Source organism: Xyrauchen texanus, chromosome 15 (assembly GCF_025860055.1).
Source record: "Xyrauchen texanus isolate HMW12.3.18 chromosome 15, RBS_HiC_50CHRs, whole genome shotgun sequence".
Classification (NCBI taxonomy): domain Eukaryota; kingdom Metazoa; phylum Chordata; class Actinopteri; order Cypriniformes; family Catostomidae; genus Xyrauchen; species Xyrauchen texanus.
Window position 1 is genome coordinate 38,004,586 of NC_068290.1, and position 16,103 is coordinate 38,020,688.

General features: G+C 35.6%; 1 protein-coding gene across 1 annotated transcript in view; it reads right to left on the reverse strand.

Moving 5' to 3' along the window:
- The window catches only part of plecb (plectin b), a 56,310-nt gene extending 40,547 nt beyond the window's left edge, over positions 1 to 15,763 (reverse strand). The window contains 5 exon segments of the mRNA XM_052144690.1: positions 2,237 to 2,329; positions 3,069 to 3,146; positions 5,638 to 5,727; positions 11,176 to 11,237; positions 15,405 to 15,763. Of these exon segments, the coding sequence (XP_052000650.1) occupies positions 2,237 to 2,329; positions 3,069 to 3,146; positions 5,638 to 5,727; positions 11,176 to 11,237; positions 15,405 to 15,519 (438 nt within the window). The 5' untranslated portion in view covers positions 15,520 to 15,763.
- Positions 15,764 to 16,103: the final 340 nt, after the last annotated feature.

Below are 16,103 nucleotides of genomic sequence, written 5' to 3' on the forward strand. Positions count from 1 at the left end.
ACAATCTGACATACTGTAAAACATAGCAAAGCAGTACTTTGTATTGCTACTTTTTAGAAAGAAAAAAATTACTAAACTATTTTGAAAACTAATGTCACGCTATTGATAAATGGAGTGAAGTTAGTAGTGCCACTAATTTTAGTTACTTTGCAACACGTTTTAAAACTGATATTTAAAATGACATAAATATGATATATAGACCATCTAACAGTCATTTAATTATGTTTAATATTAAAGGGTTAGTTTACCCAGAAATAAAAATTCTCTCATCATTTACTCACCTTCGTGACATCCCAGATGTGTATGACTTTCTTTCTTCTACTGAACACAAATTAAGATTTTTAGAAGAATATCTCAGCTCTGTAGGTCCATACAATGGAAGTGAATGGTGACCAGAGCTTTGAAGCTCCAGAAAGCACATACAGGAAGTATAAAAGTTATCCATAATAATTCAGTGGTTTAATATATGTCTTTAGAAGCAATATAATTGATTTAAGTCCTATTTTATTATAAATTGTCCTCCCTGTCAAGTGGTTGGCGACAAGCATGAAGAATTGCCAAAAATAAAAGAATGTGAAAGTGAAAGTGGAGATTATAGTAAAAAAGAGCTTAAATATTGATTTGTTTCTCACCCACATATATCATATCACTTCTGAAGACATATATTAAACCACTGAATTATGATGGATAACTTTTATACTTCCTATATATGCTTTCGGGAGCTTCAAAGATCTAGCCACCATTCACTTGCATTGTATGGACCTACAGGGCTGAAATATTCTTCTAAAAATATTAATTTGTGTTCAACAGAAGAAAGAAAGTCATACACATCTGGGATGGTATGAGGGTAAATGATGAGAGAGTTTTTTTAAACAATCACTTTAAACAGGCTAAAAGAGGTTGCAGAACTTTAAGAATCTTAAAGTAGGGGGTTGGCGACATCTTAAGGCCGAAACATACTCTACGCAAGTATGTAAATGCAGATGCATTTACCAAATTTACAAAATGTGTTAGACAATTTGTAACACAACGCAAGTATGCATTGAATTCTCAACGTTGCCACAAGGGGTACTATAGCGTGATTAGTGTGAACTGTCTGCTTTCTAGTCAACAACTGTCATGGCGGAGCAACAGTTTGAAAAGAATATTGCTGAGCAAGTAAGTTAAAGTCAATATACTGTATATAAATCAACTTACCAGATTAATAGCACATCCAGTTATACAGAAGCAGCATAATGGTTGAATTTGTGTCCGTCTCATAGCAAAACTCTAGCAGCAGCTGTAATGTACTGTAGTGTGCTAAGAATGTAATTGTTTGTCTATTTAATTGTTTGTCATGTCTTAAGCTTTTGAAGTGGAATAATTCAGGGTGCGGTTTTAACTGAACACCTTTGACAACAGATTCACGTAAATAAGGTTTCAAGAAATTAGTCTGGATATTAGATTATGAAATTAGATTACATAAGAGAATCTAAATTCTTCATGGCGCCAAAGACATTGAACAGATCTGTTTTCTAAGGATTAAACAAGTTGTCTGCTTCATTTGAAGGTACTTAGACCATCGTGGTTTGTTGAATCTTGTTGAATTTTCAGGATTACACCAATGATTGATTGAGCCATGTTGCCAAATATAATTGGTAACACTTTACAATAAGGTTCCATTTGTTAACATTAGTTAATATATTAGGTATCATGTAAAAACAATTAAAAATATATATTTTTTCATCATTTATTAATCTTTGATAACGTTAGTTAATAAAAATACAAATGTTCATTGTTAGTTCATTTTAACTAATGCTAACAAATGGAAGCTTATTGTAAAGTGTTACCATATAATTTGTTAAATGACAAACATGTTTGATTGCACAAGGCACATGATGGTTTGAAGAAAAACAAAAAAGCTTATCTTCGACCCCATTGGTGTTTGATTGTAAGGTACAGTGGTCCCAATATATATAGTTTTAAGGATACATTTTGATACTTCAGCCACACTTAAAATGTATGAATGTCACTGCATTCAGTACAAAATATCAAACCACTTGGTTTGATGTACTGTATAATGCAAAGAAGCATACACTTTAAGTGAGGCTGCAGTGTCTAAATATTGTTTGGGGACACTGAACATAATCAATATGACCCAAGACACCCAAAGAGAGAAATGATTGGCCAGACTAATTTGGAGTCCAGGAGGAGGTAAATGGTAAACTGGGAACTCAACACTGACAGAATGGGAGACCTGGAAGTGGAGGATGATGGTCCATATTAGACCCAGTGTCAGCTTGGGGTTTCCATCTGCAATGTCATCATTCCTGATATTCACCAGCTTGACCTGTGAAAAGCAGAGAGGAACAACATACCACATTTGGTGATTGTCTCACAAAACACATTGTTATAAAAATGACTTTTTCAGTCTTTGAAGGAATAGTTCACCCAAAAATTCCAATTTAAATTCACTCCAAACCTGCATGACATTTTCTTTTTCTATGAAACACAAAATGAAAAATGTTGTACAATGGGCGCTCTTTCCATACAATGAAAGTGAATGGGGACTCTGGCTGTTGAGTGCCAAAATGACAAAACAAAGCGCAATAAAAGTAGTCCATGTGACTTGTGATCTTTAATCCAAGTCTTCTGAAGACTTACAACGTTTTGTGTGAGGAACCGACTGAAACGATAGTTGTTATTACATTTTAACCTTCCCCATCCACCGAAGCATTGATGCCAAACGTCACTGGTTCGCACGTGTCTTATGACCAAAGGTCATTGACGTCAAAGGGATTTTTTTCAGTTAAAAATACATTTTTGTTCTATTCCTTACACAAAGCACCAAACACATATAACATAAATCTTCAGAAGATTTGGAATATAGCACACGAGTCATATAGACTACGTTTATGGTGCTTTTTTCTTCAATTTTTTAGCTTGACAGCCCCAGTCCCCATTCATTTTCATTACATGCAAAAGAGTAACCAGTATATTTTTCAAACATTCACCTTTACAGTTGCACGACAATGCATAGAGAGCATTTTTAGGTGAACTATTCCTTTCAGAAGTTAAATGTGTCTTACCTGCCGGTGTCTGAGGAAGTCCAGTGCTATCTGTACATTCTGAAGTTTATGAAATCGCATGCGTCCTCTCTCACGAGGCTGCTGGAGAGACATAAAGGGCCATTAAGACATGTATTAGGTATAGATGGACACATTGAGGTAAGCCCTTGAGTGTCCAGAGAAGATGGTAGCGAAGGAAGACATAAACAACAAAAGAAATGTGGAGGACATTTGGCGCTAATATCCATAAACATTGACATCATGAAGACATTAAGACTAAATGACGGACATAAAAATGACGATCTTTTGTCTCAGGGATGTCATCTGGTTTAGCATTGTGGATAAATGCTAACAGACTACCATATGTTCTGTATTACGGAAATCAAACCAACTATTTAGATGGTTAAAACTGTGAGAACCGAACACTTTATAGATCTAAATATTTCACTCACCAATGACACAGCAAGAGTTTTCAAATGCAGTCTTGAACTGAATAGGTATAGCTTGCACAAACATTTTTGTACAGCCTCAATAACCCATTGTAACTATATTTATATTACATTTATATAACAGTTAGTGTAGTTACAGCACATCTGAAGGAATCCGTTTCTAGACACAATTTGCCATATTGCTCACACACCCAAAATATGATCACAAGGTTCAGATAGAAGATGTTAAGAATAGCAACAGCATCAAAGTCATGCCCAAGCTAAACTGATTACCGGGTCAATGAAAGAGCTTGGCTACTTCATATTCATTCATTATGTAATTCTTAATAGTAAAATGGCAAATTAACAATCCCTAACTTAAAAAAATAAGCATGCATTTATTTAACTCATTTCAAAGCTGACAGCCATAGTTTTTATATAAGAACAGAACTCTTAAATCATACGTGTCTCATAACATTAGCCTGCCAAATTGCTCAATAATTTTCATTGGCTGAGATACACACTGCCCTTGACTCCTAGCATTGTATTTTCCTTCTCTAAGGAATAGTTCACCCAAAAATGAAAATTCTGTCATTATTTAGTCACCCTCATGTCATTCCAAATGTGTATAAACACAACAGGAGAACTTTTGTAGAATCTCCACACGGCTCTGTTCCATATGTCAACAGTTCATAGTGACCATGTATGTGAAGCTCCAAAAAAGAACAAAAAACACCATGAAAACAATATAAAAGTAGTCTATATGACCATTTCCTATATATTCAAAGTCTTCTGAAGCCATACGAGAGCTTTGTGTGAGGAAAAGGGCAAAATTTGGCTAGTTATTCCCTGAAAATATCCCCTTCAGCTCTCAGATTCAAAAACAATTTTACATATTAGAACTGGTGCATCGCATTTGGTTATGACATGTGTGCGAACCAGTTTTTTAGCAGAGAGGGGAGGATTATCAGTGAATAACGATTTAATTTTCCATTTGTTCCTCACACATGGCTATCGTATGACTTCAAAAGACTTGGAATATACTTTTTAAAAAAATAAATAAATTCAGAGCTTGACAGCTCCTTAAATCTCTCCTTATGTCTATCACAAAATAAATTCATAAATATTAACAGCATATTGGTTTGGAATGACATGAAGGTGAGTAAACAATGACAGAATTTTAACTTTTGTGGTTAACTACTCTTTAAAATCACTGAAACTTATACAGCGCGCTTTGAGTAGGAAGCAAATGAAAAACAAGGTTGCGACAAGACAGGCGGAAGTGACATCATGCACAGGCCAGCCACAGTGAGTGACCCATGCCAATGAAGCATCTACATGTGAAACCCACTCACCAACCGTACACTCCGCACAGCGGCCCTCTCCCTCAGCTTGACCAAGAAAGAGAAGCGCAAAAAGAGCAGACAAAATTCAAAGGGCAAAGGTCAGCAAAGAGATGATGGGACAGGTTCAAAGGAATATGGAATGATAGCGGGGTTCCAACACCTTGTTTTGACCAAAATATTTCATTGAATTTACCATTATCTTTACCATTCCGATGTGATTACTTGATAAAGACTTTTAAACATCATGTTATAGAAATTGCCCTCACAGAGAACAATTTCTAGCCAATTCAATATTGTAGAGCTTAGCATAACTAGAAAAAAATGTAGAATGATCATGACTTTTGCAAAAAAAAAAAAAAAACATTTTATTAACTTTCATTACTTTTGAAGGCCTGTAAATCTGCATTTTTTAAATTCCATTATATTTACAGGTTTTCCATGACCGTGGGAACCCTGTGATAGGCAGAAGGAAGATGCCACACAGTCAAGTTATGAGGGTAATGTCTCAGAAATATCATGAGATGATGTCAGGGTAGGGTTGTCTGGAAAATCTGAACCCAGTGTTTTGGGTGTGATTCATCAAAAACAAGTTTATATAGTTGTTATAGTTACAAATCTTTTGACTTTGAAGAAGTATCCCAAGGAATTAACTATGAATATGGCTGTTGTTTGAAGTCTATGGGGAAGGTAGAGATGATGGATTCTGAATGGGATTAGAGATATGTCTTTTTTTGATTGGCTGTTTTGGCTTGTGCTTTTTAGTGGAAGCAAGGTGCCGTACACAGAAATCAGTAAGAGACTGTCAGTGAAACTCACCAGTGTCTCTCCGGAGAGCACCTCCAGCAGCGAGATCAGGTTATGTCCATCTCGTAGATCTTCATACAGGTCACTCACATGACGCTGAGTCTGAGGGTGAAGAGAGAACAAGGGTAAATTTTTGACAACTATCACTTTAAATATCACATCATCCCAAAAATCTTTGACAGATGATTTACTGGCTGGAAGAGTCTAAATTACTACTAAAGCTTTCTTTTGAATTTCGACAGGTTATACAATGCACTTACAGATACCGTATATACATACAGTGGATCAGAAATATCATTGAATTATAAAAATGTTCAGGATATTTCTTTAGCAATGCTGTTGTCTACTGTTCCTCCACAAAGGAATAGGTTACACAAAAATGAAAACTAATTTACACATTATCACCTTATTTACCCCCCTGAGGAACACCAAATCAGAACTGTTGTTGTATAAAAAAGAGTTTTCAGAAATTCTCCTTTTGTGTTCCATGGACAAAAATAACAGGTAGGAAAGCGGTTTGGAATGACATAAGGGTGGGTAAATAATGATAGTCACTAGATGTCATTGCTCATATGGGAGTGACAACTTGTGAGTGATTTGGATTTATTTTGCTGTATTGCCGATTAAAACTAAACTGTAATAATAAACAATTTTCTAAGGCTCCAATTGTGAGCATTAGTGCACTTTCTTCACAATGACAGCAAAAGAAATGGTCAGGTATAGTGCCTGAAGGAGCACATGCATGTGAGATAACAGGGTTTGCTTGGACACGTGGGCAGATGGAACCTACCTCCGCTCTCCTGTGCTGATGAACGAATGAGAGGAAAAGAGAGAGAGAGATCACAACGATGGAAGACATGAAAGTGAGGAGAGAAGAGGAGAGAGATGAATGGAGTTATATTGAATAGAGATGAAAGAAGGTAATTGTTGAAAAATTAAGGATGGCGTTATCAGTTAGTTAGTGCACCCAAAAATCATGATTTATTCACCCTCATGACATCCCAGATGTGTATGACTTTCTTTCTTCAGCAGAACACAAATGAACATTTTTAGAAGAATATCTCAGCTCTGTAGGTCCATATAATACAAGTGAATGGTGACCAGAAAATCACATTAAGGATACATAAAAGTAGTCCATAAGACTGCAGTGGTTAAATCAATATATTAAGAAGCAATATGATAGATGTGGATGAGAAACAGATCAATAAGTCATTTTTTATTATAAATCTTCACTTTCAATTTCACATTCTGTGGAAATTTTAAATAAAAAGGATTTAAAAACCAATTTGCTTTTCCTCAAGCAAATTGGTTGCATTGCTACAGAAGACATATTAAACCACTGAAGTCATATGAATTACTGTTGTGCTGCCTTTATGTGATTTTATGTGAAGTTCTGGCCACCATTGTAAGGACCTACAGAGCTGAGATATTCTTCTAAAAATAATTGTTTGCATTCTGCAGAAAAAAAGTCATGACGGTGAGTAAATGATGAGAGAATTTTCATATTTGGGTGAACTATCCCTTAAAGAATTTATTCTGCTCACATTTAACTTTTTCATCCTTCGCAGAAATCTTATTTGAACTTAAACTTGAACTGAACATGAATAAAAATGTTAAAGATATCACACAAACCTGTAGTATTTTAAAATGTAATATTAAAATTCAGATCTGTTAATTTGTTACTCTGTTATTCATAACTTAATTAAAAAGCAACTGTAAACACAGTGTAACTGTGGAGGTTTTATACAGCTGCTGTTTGAAACAGAGGAATGGGTTAAATCTGCTTCTGTTTACATATAAGCCAAACTGGCTTTACTTCTAAAGTTCAGCACAATTAAATCAAATACAGCAGCAAACAAATGACTGAATAAAACTTCTTTCCTTTTAAACAAACATCTATTCATCAGCCAACTTAAATGAAAGTGAATTGTCAAATTTAAGCACTAGAGGTCACTGTTGATGCATAAAACTCCAGTTACTTTGAAAACCCTCTAATAACAGTTCCTCAACACAATTAAAAGACTGAATGAATTTGATCATAATGAATGTCATGTGTTGCAGAACACCAATACTGACCTAACCAACATTTGGGTGTATTTTAACATAAAGTCTCATCTTTGATGTCCATATTTGGGCATTTGCCCTCTTTTCCTCACAATAATCAGCTCAGTCGGCACAGCGCAATAGTGTTAAAGTCATGAGAGCTGCTTAACAGCTGATGACAGCTACAAATGAAATGCAAACTGAGCACTCAGTGTTGTGTATGTTTTACCTTCTGTGACTGCTGGTCAAGGTTAAACTTATGAGGAGATTTGTTTGGATTAAATGTACACACTCGCCAGAGTAGGATGTATGTAGGACTTATTTTTGAATAAATGAAAACTCCACAAAATTTCTGTCCAATGTAAACGACAACACAAATAAATACAATCCTATTGTGTTGTTTTTTCCTCAATTGAAATTTAAGTTGACTTTTTCTTGTACAGTAGTGCTTGAAAATAATACAAATATTTGTCTTGTTGAATGAATTAGATTGGGTTAGATGAATATACTCATTCCCAGTGTTGGAAATAATCAAATTACTAAGTAATTAGTTACTTCAGTCAAAAGGTAGTGTAATGCATAACATTTTAAATTCTTGTAATCAGATTAAAGTTACTGACTTTCAATTATTTAATGACTTTTAATTACATTATAGGTGGCGGTGTGCAGCAAATCCATATATCTGTATCTGTTACTATAATAAAATGATCTGTAACTCTATTTGTATAGAACCGGATATGGGCGTGGTTTAAACAGGAAGTGCTCAAAACTAATTTTAAGATGTAACTCTTTTACATTTAGGCTATAGCGTCTGTATATAAAGTATGCCTCAGATAGGCCTATTTAAATATTATTATTCTTATTATTATAATATTTTTATTCTTATTCTTATTATTTAATTATTTTATTGATATTCTTTATTTGTTCTCACTAGATGAAGATGAATACATAGGCTATATAAACTGGAATATATTGTTAATTGTGGTTTCTCCAGGTATTTCAGACATTAATACCTGCTGAAACAACATTTTCCTTTATGTCTGTGCAGTGTGCAAGTAACAATGTTATTCTGGAGGCACGAGGTGTCAAGCAATTGTAAAATGTCAAGCACACATTTTGCAGCGAATATGAAATTATTATATTTATTTCAGTGTTTTATTTTCCAAACAGCAAAAATGATTGAATATTTCTTGCATTTTCCCCATTGAAATGACTGGGTAAATATGGTTGCCAGGATTTGTTTTCATGCTATGCCAGTTTTGTAGCCTACTAATCTGAGAAATATTTTCCTATTCATTTTCAGTTCTTTTTTGTTTTTACTTGGAGAAGTTATCACCATTCTCAATGCCTCCCCTGATCTGCTCGAATATACTTCAACTTTGAGACTAGCACAAGCTTCTCCATGGTAACACTGGTTTTGTTAATGCATGTATCAAGGATAAAAGGATTTTAAAAAGACGACTGCATTGAGCATAGGATGTCAGTAAATGTTAAAGAAGTTGAGCAGACATCTAATCACAACCAAGCGTCTGTGCTGCACATGTGCTGCAAAATGAATCCAGATGTTCTTGGCATTCTTTTCTTTTGCATTGATTTTGTTTTTTGCCTCTCCCAGAGTTAATAAACAGTCTTGATTGATTTGTAAGAGTGCAGATAGTAATAACCTTTAGTCTTATTTGTTCAATGATGTGTCTTTTTACTCTTGGTAGTGGTATGAGAAGAGTTTTTCATTTTTGTTCTCTAATGAGAAAGTCCAGACTGAATTATTATCTGTCTTTTTAGACTAGACAATGATAAATGAGCTGTTTGGAGATGTCAATCTGAGGTGTGCGAGTAGAAAGGGTCTTTGAACTATTCGTTGACAGGATAATTTGATATGTTTTGGGAAAAGCACATTTAAATCTAAACAAATTGTTTAGCTGGTATTCGTTTTGTCTTGAGAGGGGACACAACAGAAGCATTGAACCCTAACACCTCATCCAAACTAGACACAACATGTCAAGTTTCAAGCATCAAGTAATTTGTTTGTCATTATGGCAAGTGAAATACTAAATTAAATTATGAAATTGCAGCAAATAAGAACTCATATACAAGATCAGCCAAAACATTAAAACCACCTGCCTAATATTGTGTAGGTCCCCCTCGTCCCGCCAAAACAGCGACAACCCGCATCTCAAAATAGCATTGACCTCTCTCATCCACGAGGCATTTCCGTCCTGCAGAACTGCCCCTCACTGGATGTTTTTTGTTTTTGACACCATTCGGAGTAAATTCTAGAGACTGTTGTGCGTGAAAATCCCAGGAGATCAGCAGTTACAGAAATACTCAAACCAGCCCATCTGGCACCAACAATCATTCCACTGTCAAAATCACTTTTATTTTTTAATTTTTTTATTCTGATGGTTGATGTGAACATTAACCAAAGCTCCTGACCAGTATCTGCATGATTTTATGCACTGCAATGCTGCCACATGATTGGCTTATTAGATAATCTCATGGATGATTGTTGGTGCCAGATGGGCTGGTTTGAGTATTTCTGTAACTGCTGATCTCCTGGGATTTTCTGAGATGTGGATTGGCGCTGTTTTAGCAGCACAAGGGGGGCTTACACAATATTAGGCAGGTGCTTTTAATATTATGGCTGATTGGTGTATACAGCTATGTGAAGTGAAATTTTGGACCAATGAGACTTCACTGTGGGTGGAGCTACACAGCTCACTGCCACATAAATAGAAACCAAGTGACAGACAAAATGCACGACATTGCTGACATGCGCGACAGGTTAGGACAAAAACTCGTCATTAAAATTGAGGAGGTGTGAATTATTGCTTGACACTTGTCGCATTGCACCTGGTCAGGCCACAATGTAGAACTTAAAAAATGATTATTGTTTGTTCTTTAGAAAGGTATCCTAAATATTCATGTTATACATGGTATAAAAGCTGAGATGAAGTTCAAACTGAAGTAATGATCAGCCTAACAGCAGACAATGTCTCTTAAAGACCCTCAGTACTCTATTTTCTAAACTGGGTTGGCAACTGAATGGTTGCAGGTTCAAACCCTTTAAGTATAACTTTAACTAGTTCACCAAACCAAAGTGATTCTGGGCCAATTAAAAGTGTGATTAAAGTCGTAAGGATTATTATTCATAGTAATCAAACAATGTGGTTTCTCCAGGTATTTCAGACATTAATACCTGCTGAAACAACATTGTCCTTTATGTCTGTGCAGTGTGCAAGTAACAATGTTATTCTGGAGGCACGAGGTGTCAAGCAATTGTAAAATGTCAAGCACACATTTTGCAGCGAATATGAAATACAAATACGAATATTAAAATAAATGAGAATTTATAAATGAGAAATCTCTATCAGAAAGTTTTATGATACACTTGAGGCTTATTTTGTGTTCACTAATGAGGCATTACATGATCATAAGGACATGTAATGGAGTAGCAGGATAAGAACACAAGCACTAGAAAAACTTGAAAAATATTCAAGATTTATTTACCTTTATTAGGTGTTTGTTCACCCATTTTGTAAAAGTCTTTTTCTGCACTCTGTCCCGTTCATCTGTGAAAGATAAAAAAAGAACATTTATACATTTCAACATGTTTTAAAACACTTTCTCCTATAACAGCTTAATTTGCACAAGTAAACCATTTTCAGATTTTCAGGTTTAAAGCCACCTCTGTTAGTTTGAGCATCCTGACCAGCCCGGCACAGAATCTAATAGGAAACCATGGTTTTAGAAACTTGTTTGAAAATAAATTTCTGTAGTGGTAATGTGGTAATGACACAGAAATTACTCAATTCACCTTTTAATTATCACCCAAGGAAAACTGTAAATTTTTTCTCATTTGATATCACAGTCAAATAAAATCCCAATCGCTAATGCAAAATAAAGGAACAGCAAATCTACATATGATTGAGTTCTAGATGAGAACTTCAGGGCCCTATCAGTTTATTCATCCAGACTAGAACACTTAGTGCCAAAAATCACAGTTCTTTGTGTAGGTATGTCTCCTACCAAACTATTAACACAGAGCAACTCTGAGGCACACCCATCTGAGAAAGATGATCTCTTGGTAAAGATGGAGAATTATGACCGTAGGATATGTCTAGACAGCTCCATTGTCAAACAAATACTGTGCTCAGGTTTGGAGAGATGAAAACGTTAAGTTAGTCATGCTGGCTTGACTAACCTAATACTGAAGACACACCTGCAGCATGCAGAATCATGTTCCTTCAGCAGTCTCAAACACAGGAAACATAATCTCATACAAAATGTAGACAACGTGCATTTGTCATCATTTCTAGAATGACTGAACAACATCACATGTCAAACAGCAATTTTATTGTGTTCAGAAATTTTTTACAAATTGCACACATTTTAAATGTTCAGTAGAATAGTAAAACTGTAGGCATTAACATTTTGTTGACACTTTCTGTAATAAAAAGCAACTCTGTTCCCAAGTTGCACAATCACTTCATTAGAGTTAACCTACGGACAGCTCCACAGAATTTGAGTATACAGTATATACATTTATGTCTGAGATCATCTCTTTAAAGACTAAGGAATTGCATGATCATTACAGCTACAACAATTTCTGCGCTATTTAAAGGTGGATTCTACGGTCTAGTTGAGACCAAACCTGAACCTATAGTCATTGGGGCTAATAAGTGTCACTCTTATTTGTTATTGAAAACCAATACTGCCTTAAAGGTGCACTCGGTATCTTTTGTCTTTGCGTCATCTTGGAATTACAGTGACACCTAGCGTGGATGCAGCATCATTTAAAATCACTAGTTTTCAGTTTCAGATGTCATTGTGTAAATAGTATTCACAGTCAGCCATGATTACTTTAATCAATGAGTCAAAGTGTCAAATAACAGGATGGTTACTGAGATTAAGTGAGTAGTATTCAGCTGGTCATAATGCTGGTTTCAACATGGCAGCCCCCATGTGTGGACCCTCTCCATGTAGAATAAATCAGCTTTTATAAGGTTACTGATATGACTTCATTTTAATGTGAGTGCTCATGATTTCCTACATATATTGCAAAATAACAATACATGTCTTTAGGAGTTAAACTTTTTTAATGAGGAACAAATTACTGAGTGCACCTTTAACAAAATTAATAAATGCTGTAAACAATATATGTCATATATGCAATATATGAATGTAAAGTTGACGTCGTGAATTTGTAAATTTGGAATTGATTGAATCAAATTTGGCTGGGTTAGTTGGTAACATTAAGATAACATTAAGCTGATGAGATGATGAGAATTAGTAGATGTTGTCTCTTGGTATGTTTGGAATTTGAAGAAATTATGAGCCTGTGACATTGAATTTTTGTTGGAAATTAGTAAATCATGAAATTAACTAAATGTATATATAAATTGAGTAATGATATGCTGATGTGAATTAGTAAATTTGGAACTGATTGAATTGAATTTTGTTTTTGAAATTTAGCTGGGAACATTAGGAAAATATAAAGATGTCGTTGTCAATTGATCAAAAGTTTGGTTTTGATAAGTTGGTTTTGATCTCATTTGCTTTTATCACATCATCGATTAGGTTTAGGTTTAAGATTAAGGGGTAGGGAGGCAGGTTTTGTGGATTTAAAACTCATTAGAGCATTAACCTTAAAAACCCCATCTGTTTAGGAGAAAATTCACTTTTAGCATTTACCTCGGAACTTCCACAATAAGTGTAATGAACCACGTAATATAATTTTCCAAAAACATTGTCAAAGTCACGTCATTTTCATGAAATCAGACATACAATTACTGGTATGTGGCGTTGCAGTTCATTACTATGAAATTATGTTTGTTTGTTAGCGATTTAATGCTTTACCAGATTCCTTGTCTATTTTCATGGTGAAAATTAAGTTAAGATTCAATAAAAATCCTTTCAAAAGTAACAATTTCCTTGAGGAATTAAAACTAGCATAATCCAATAAAATACGCTTCAGAGACAGTGGAATTTATGAGGCACATAATGGTGAATCTTCTCCTAATATTAAAAACTCTTTATTACTGTTTAGGGGGGCCTGGGTAGCTCAGCGAGTACTGACACTGACTACCACCCCTGGAGTCACGAGTTTGAATACAGGGCGTGCCAAATTGGCCCAGTTGCTAGGGACAGTAGAGTCACATAAGTTAACCTCCTCGTAGTCGCAATTAGTAGTTCTTGCTCTCAATGAGGCGCGTGGTGAGTTGTGCGTGGATCAAGGAGAGTAGCATGAGCCTCCACATGCTGTGAGTCTCCGCAGTGTCATGCACAACGAGCCACGTGATAAGATGTATGGATTGACGGTCTAGGATTGTCACGTAAATACCATCCCTACACTAAAGCATCATGTGTATCATGCTTTGAGGATGCTACTTTGTGACAAAGAACTGGAAACCTTTAAAAGTAGAAGCCAAAATGGAAGGAGCTAAGCCTCAAATCATCCTGAAGAAAAACATGCCGCAAAGTCACATTTAAAATAAACTTCATTATCAAACAGGAAGATGACTCAAAACATCCAACAAAAGCCAAACTGGGATGGCTTGAACAATAAACAGATAATGTGTGTAGGAGTGTCCTGCCAAAACCCAACACCTCAAACACTAGTTGCATTACGTGTTTTCCAGTGGTTCCAATTCTGATTGATGGTGAGCAATTTGGTGAAATACAAAGGAAAAATTGAAAGCATTATACTTTTAAATCCCTTTGTGAATGGATAAAAGCTTATTCAGCAGGTAATGCATATGAGTGAAAAAAATTGTCGAACAATAGCAAGTAGAGTCCTTTAAAACACGCCCAGTGATTTACAACAGAAGTGTTGAGTGTACAGCTGACTCAAGCCTGCATAGACTCACCCGCAGGTCAGACTTCTGTTTCTCTGCTGGGTGGAGTAATACGTGAATGTTGTGAAATAATAACATTACCATGGCGATTATCTATGGTAAGATCCCAGCCAAACATTAACTGCCATACATACATACATTCATACGTTAGTTACCATAACAATATTTTCAACATGTAAAGATGTCAATTAATTATTATTTAGCCACAAATGCATGTCTCTGTTTTGCTAATGTTTGCTCACCAAAGGCTCATGGTGACACATGGGCCAATCAGGTGAGATGGCTTAAAAGCTAGTATTTCTAAATAAAATCCTGGAGTTTAAGACCTTTTATAGTGTAAATCTCTGACAGGTAAAAAGTTTAGGTAGCCACTCAGAGATAAATTTGCACAAAAAAACACTATAGCGCAAAATAAATGGGAAACATTGAAGTTAATGCACGATTTCTAGGTTCACTAATCAAATATAAGCAAATTTGTGCCTTTGTTGGCGTTGTTAACTTGCTTCCTTTGAAGTGCACAAGATACTCTTTGAAACATTAAACTGATCATCAGGTTTTGCATAAATTTGTTGAGCTTGAGTACATGCTGAGTACATGAAGAAATTCATGTTGATTTTCCAATTCAATGTTGCACTTAAAGCTGGTTATATAATTTGCAATGTAACATTTTGTATAGTAACAATTGCAAAACAAGTTTTTGAAGTGGAAGAACAAATAGGAACACATCTACCCCATTAATCATTGACCATTCATTTATAAAGAACTGCATCTATGAAGACAAATATTCATACACTAGTAATACAGTAAATAAAAATAGGACTGAATTCTGCAGAGAGGTAAATCTTGACAATAGTAGATGTATTTGAGAACTCTCCAAAGTACCTTTCCTGCCATCCATGGCTTTGAGCATCCCCTGATAGAGCAAGTCATCTGAGGGCAGCCTCTCCCTCTCCCAACTGTCTGTTGTGTACTCCCTCACTCTCTGTTGAGAAGTCATCTTACTTCTGTTATGCTTACAGCAAAATATTAACTTCTGTCCGAAGTTTTCTCTGTTTTGCGCCTTAAACCAACACCAAACGATGTTCTTTACAAGTTCCTTTTCCTTACGTTGGAAATATGAAGAAATATGTTCCCATTAAGACATAGGACCTAAGGGTTCTCTTTCTGTTCGTTCCTCTCTTTATTTTGGCTTAATTCCTGTTAACTTTCTGTTCTCTACCTTCTGTAAATGTTGTCCGTATAGGCTACAGGTTCAGGACCTGATCTAATGTTGATCTGACTCAGTAAGACATGGTGTTTGGAGGACATTGTGGGCTGCGTTCAGCCCCGCCTCGATCCCTGAATTGTCATTTTGGTGGAGGCCAGGCAGGAAGTGGGGGTGGAATCGGGTAAAGTGAGTGGGAAGGTGTGTCCGACAGCATGCCTGATCTAGAAACCCACACCCTCTCCAAACAGCCATACTAAACACATTCGACACATCTCAGTAGAATCAAGTCACAGGAAACGGAAAGTGACGGAGTTGTGCAACTTCTTAGAGAAGTAAATGAGTGTGTGTACAATGTGTAACTGGTCTTAATGGCA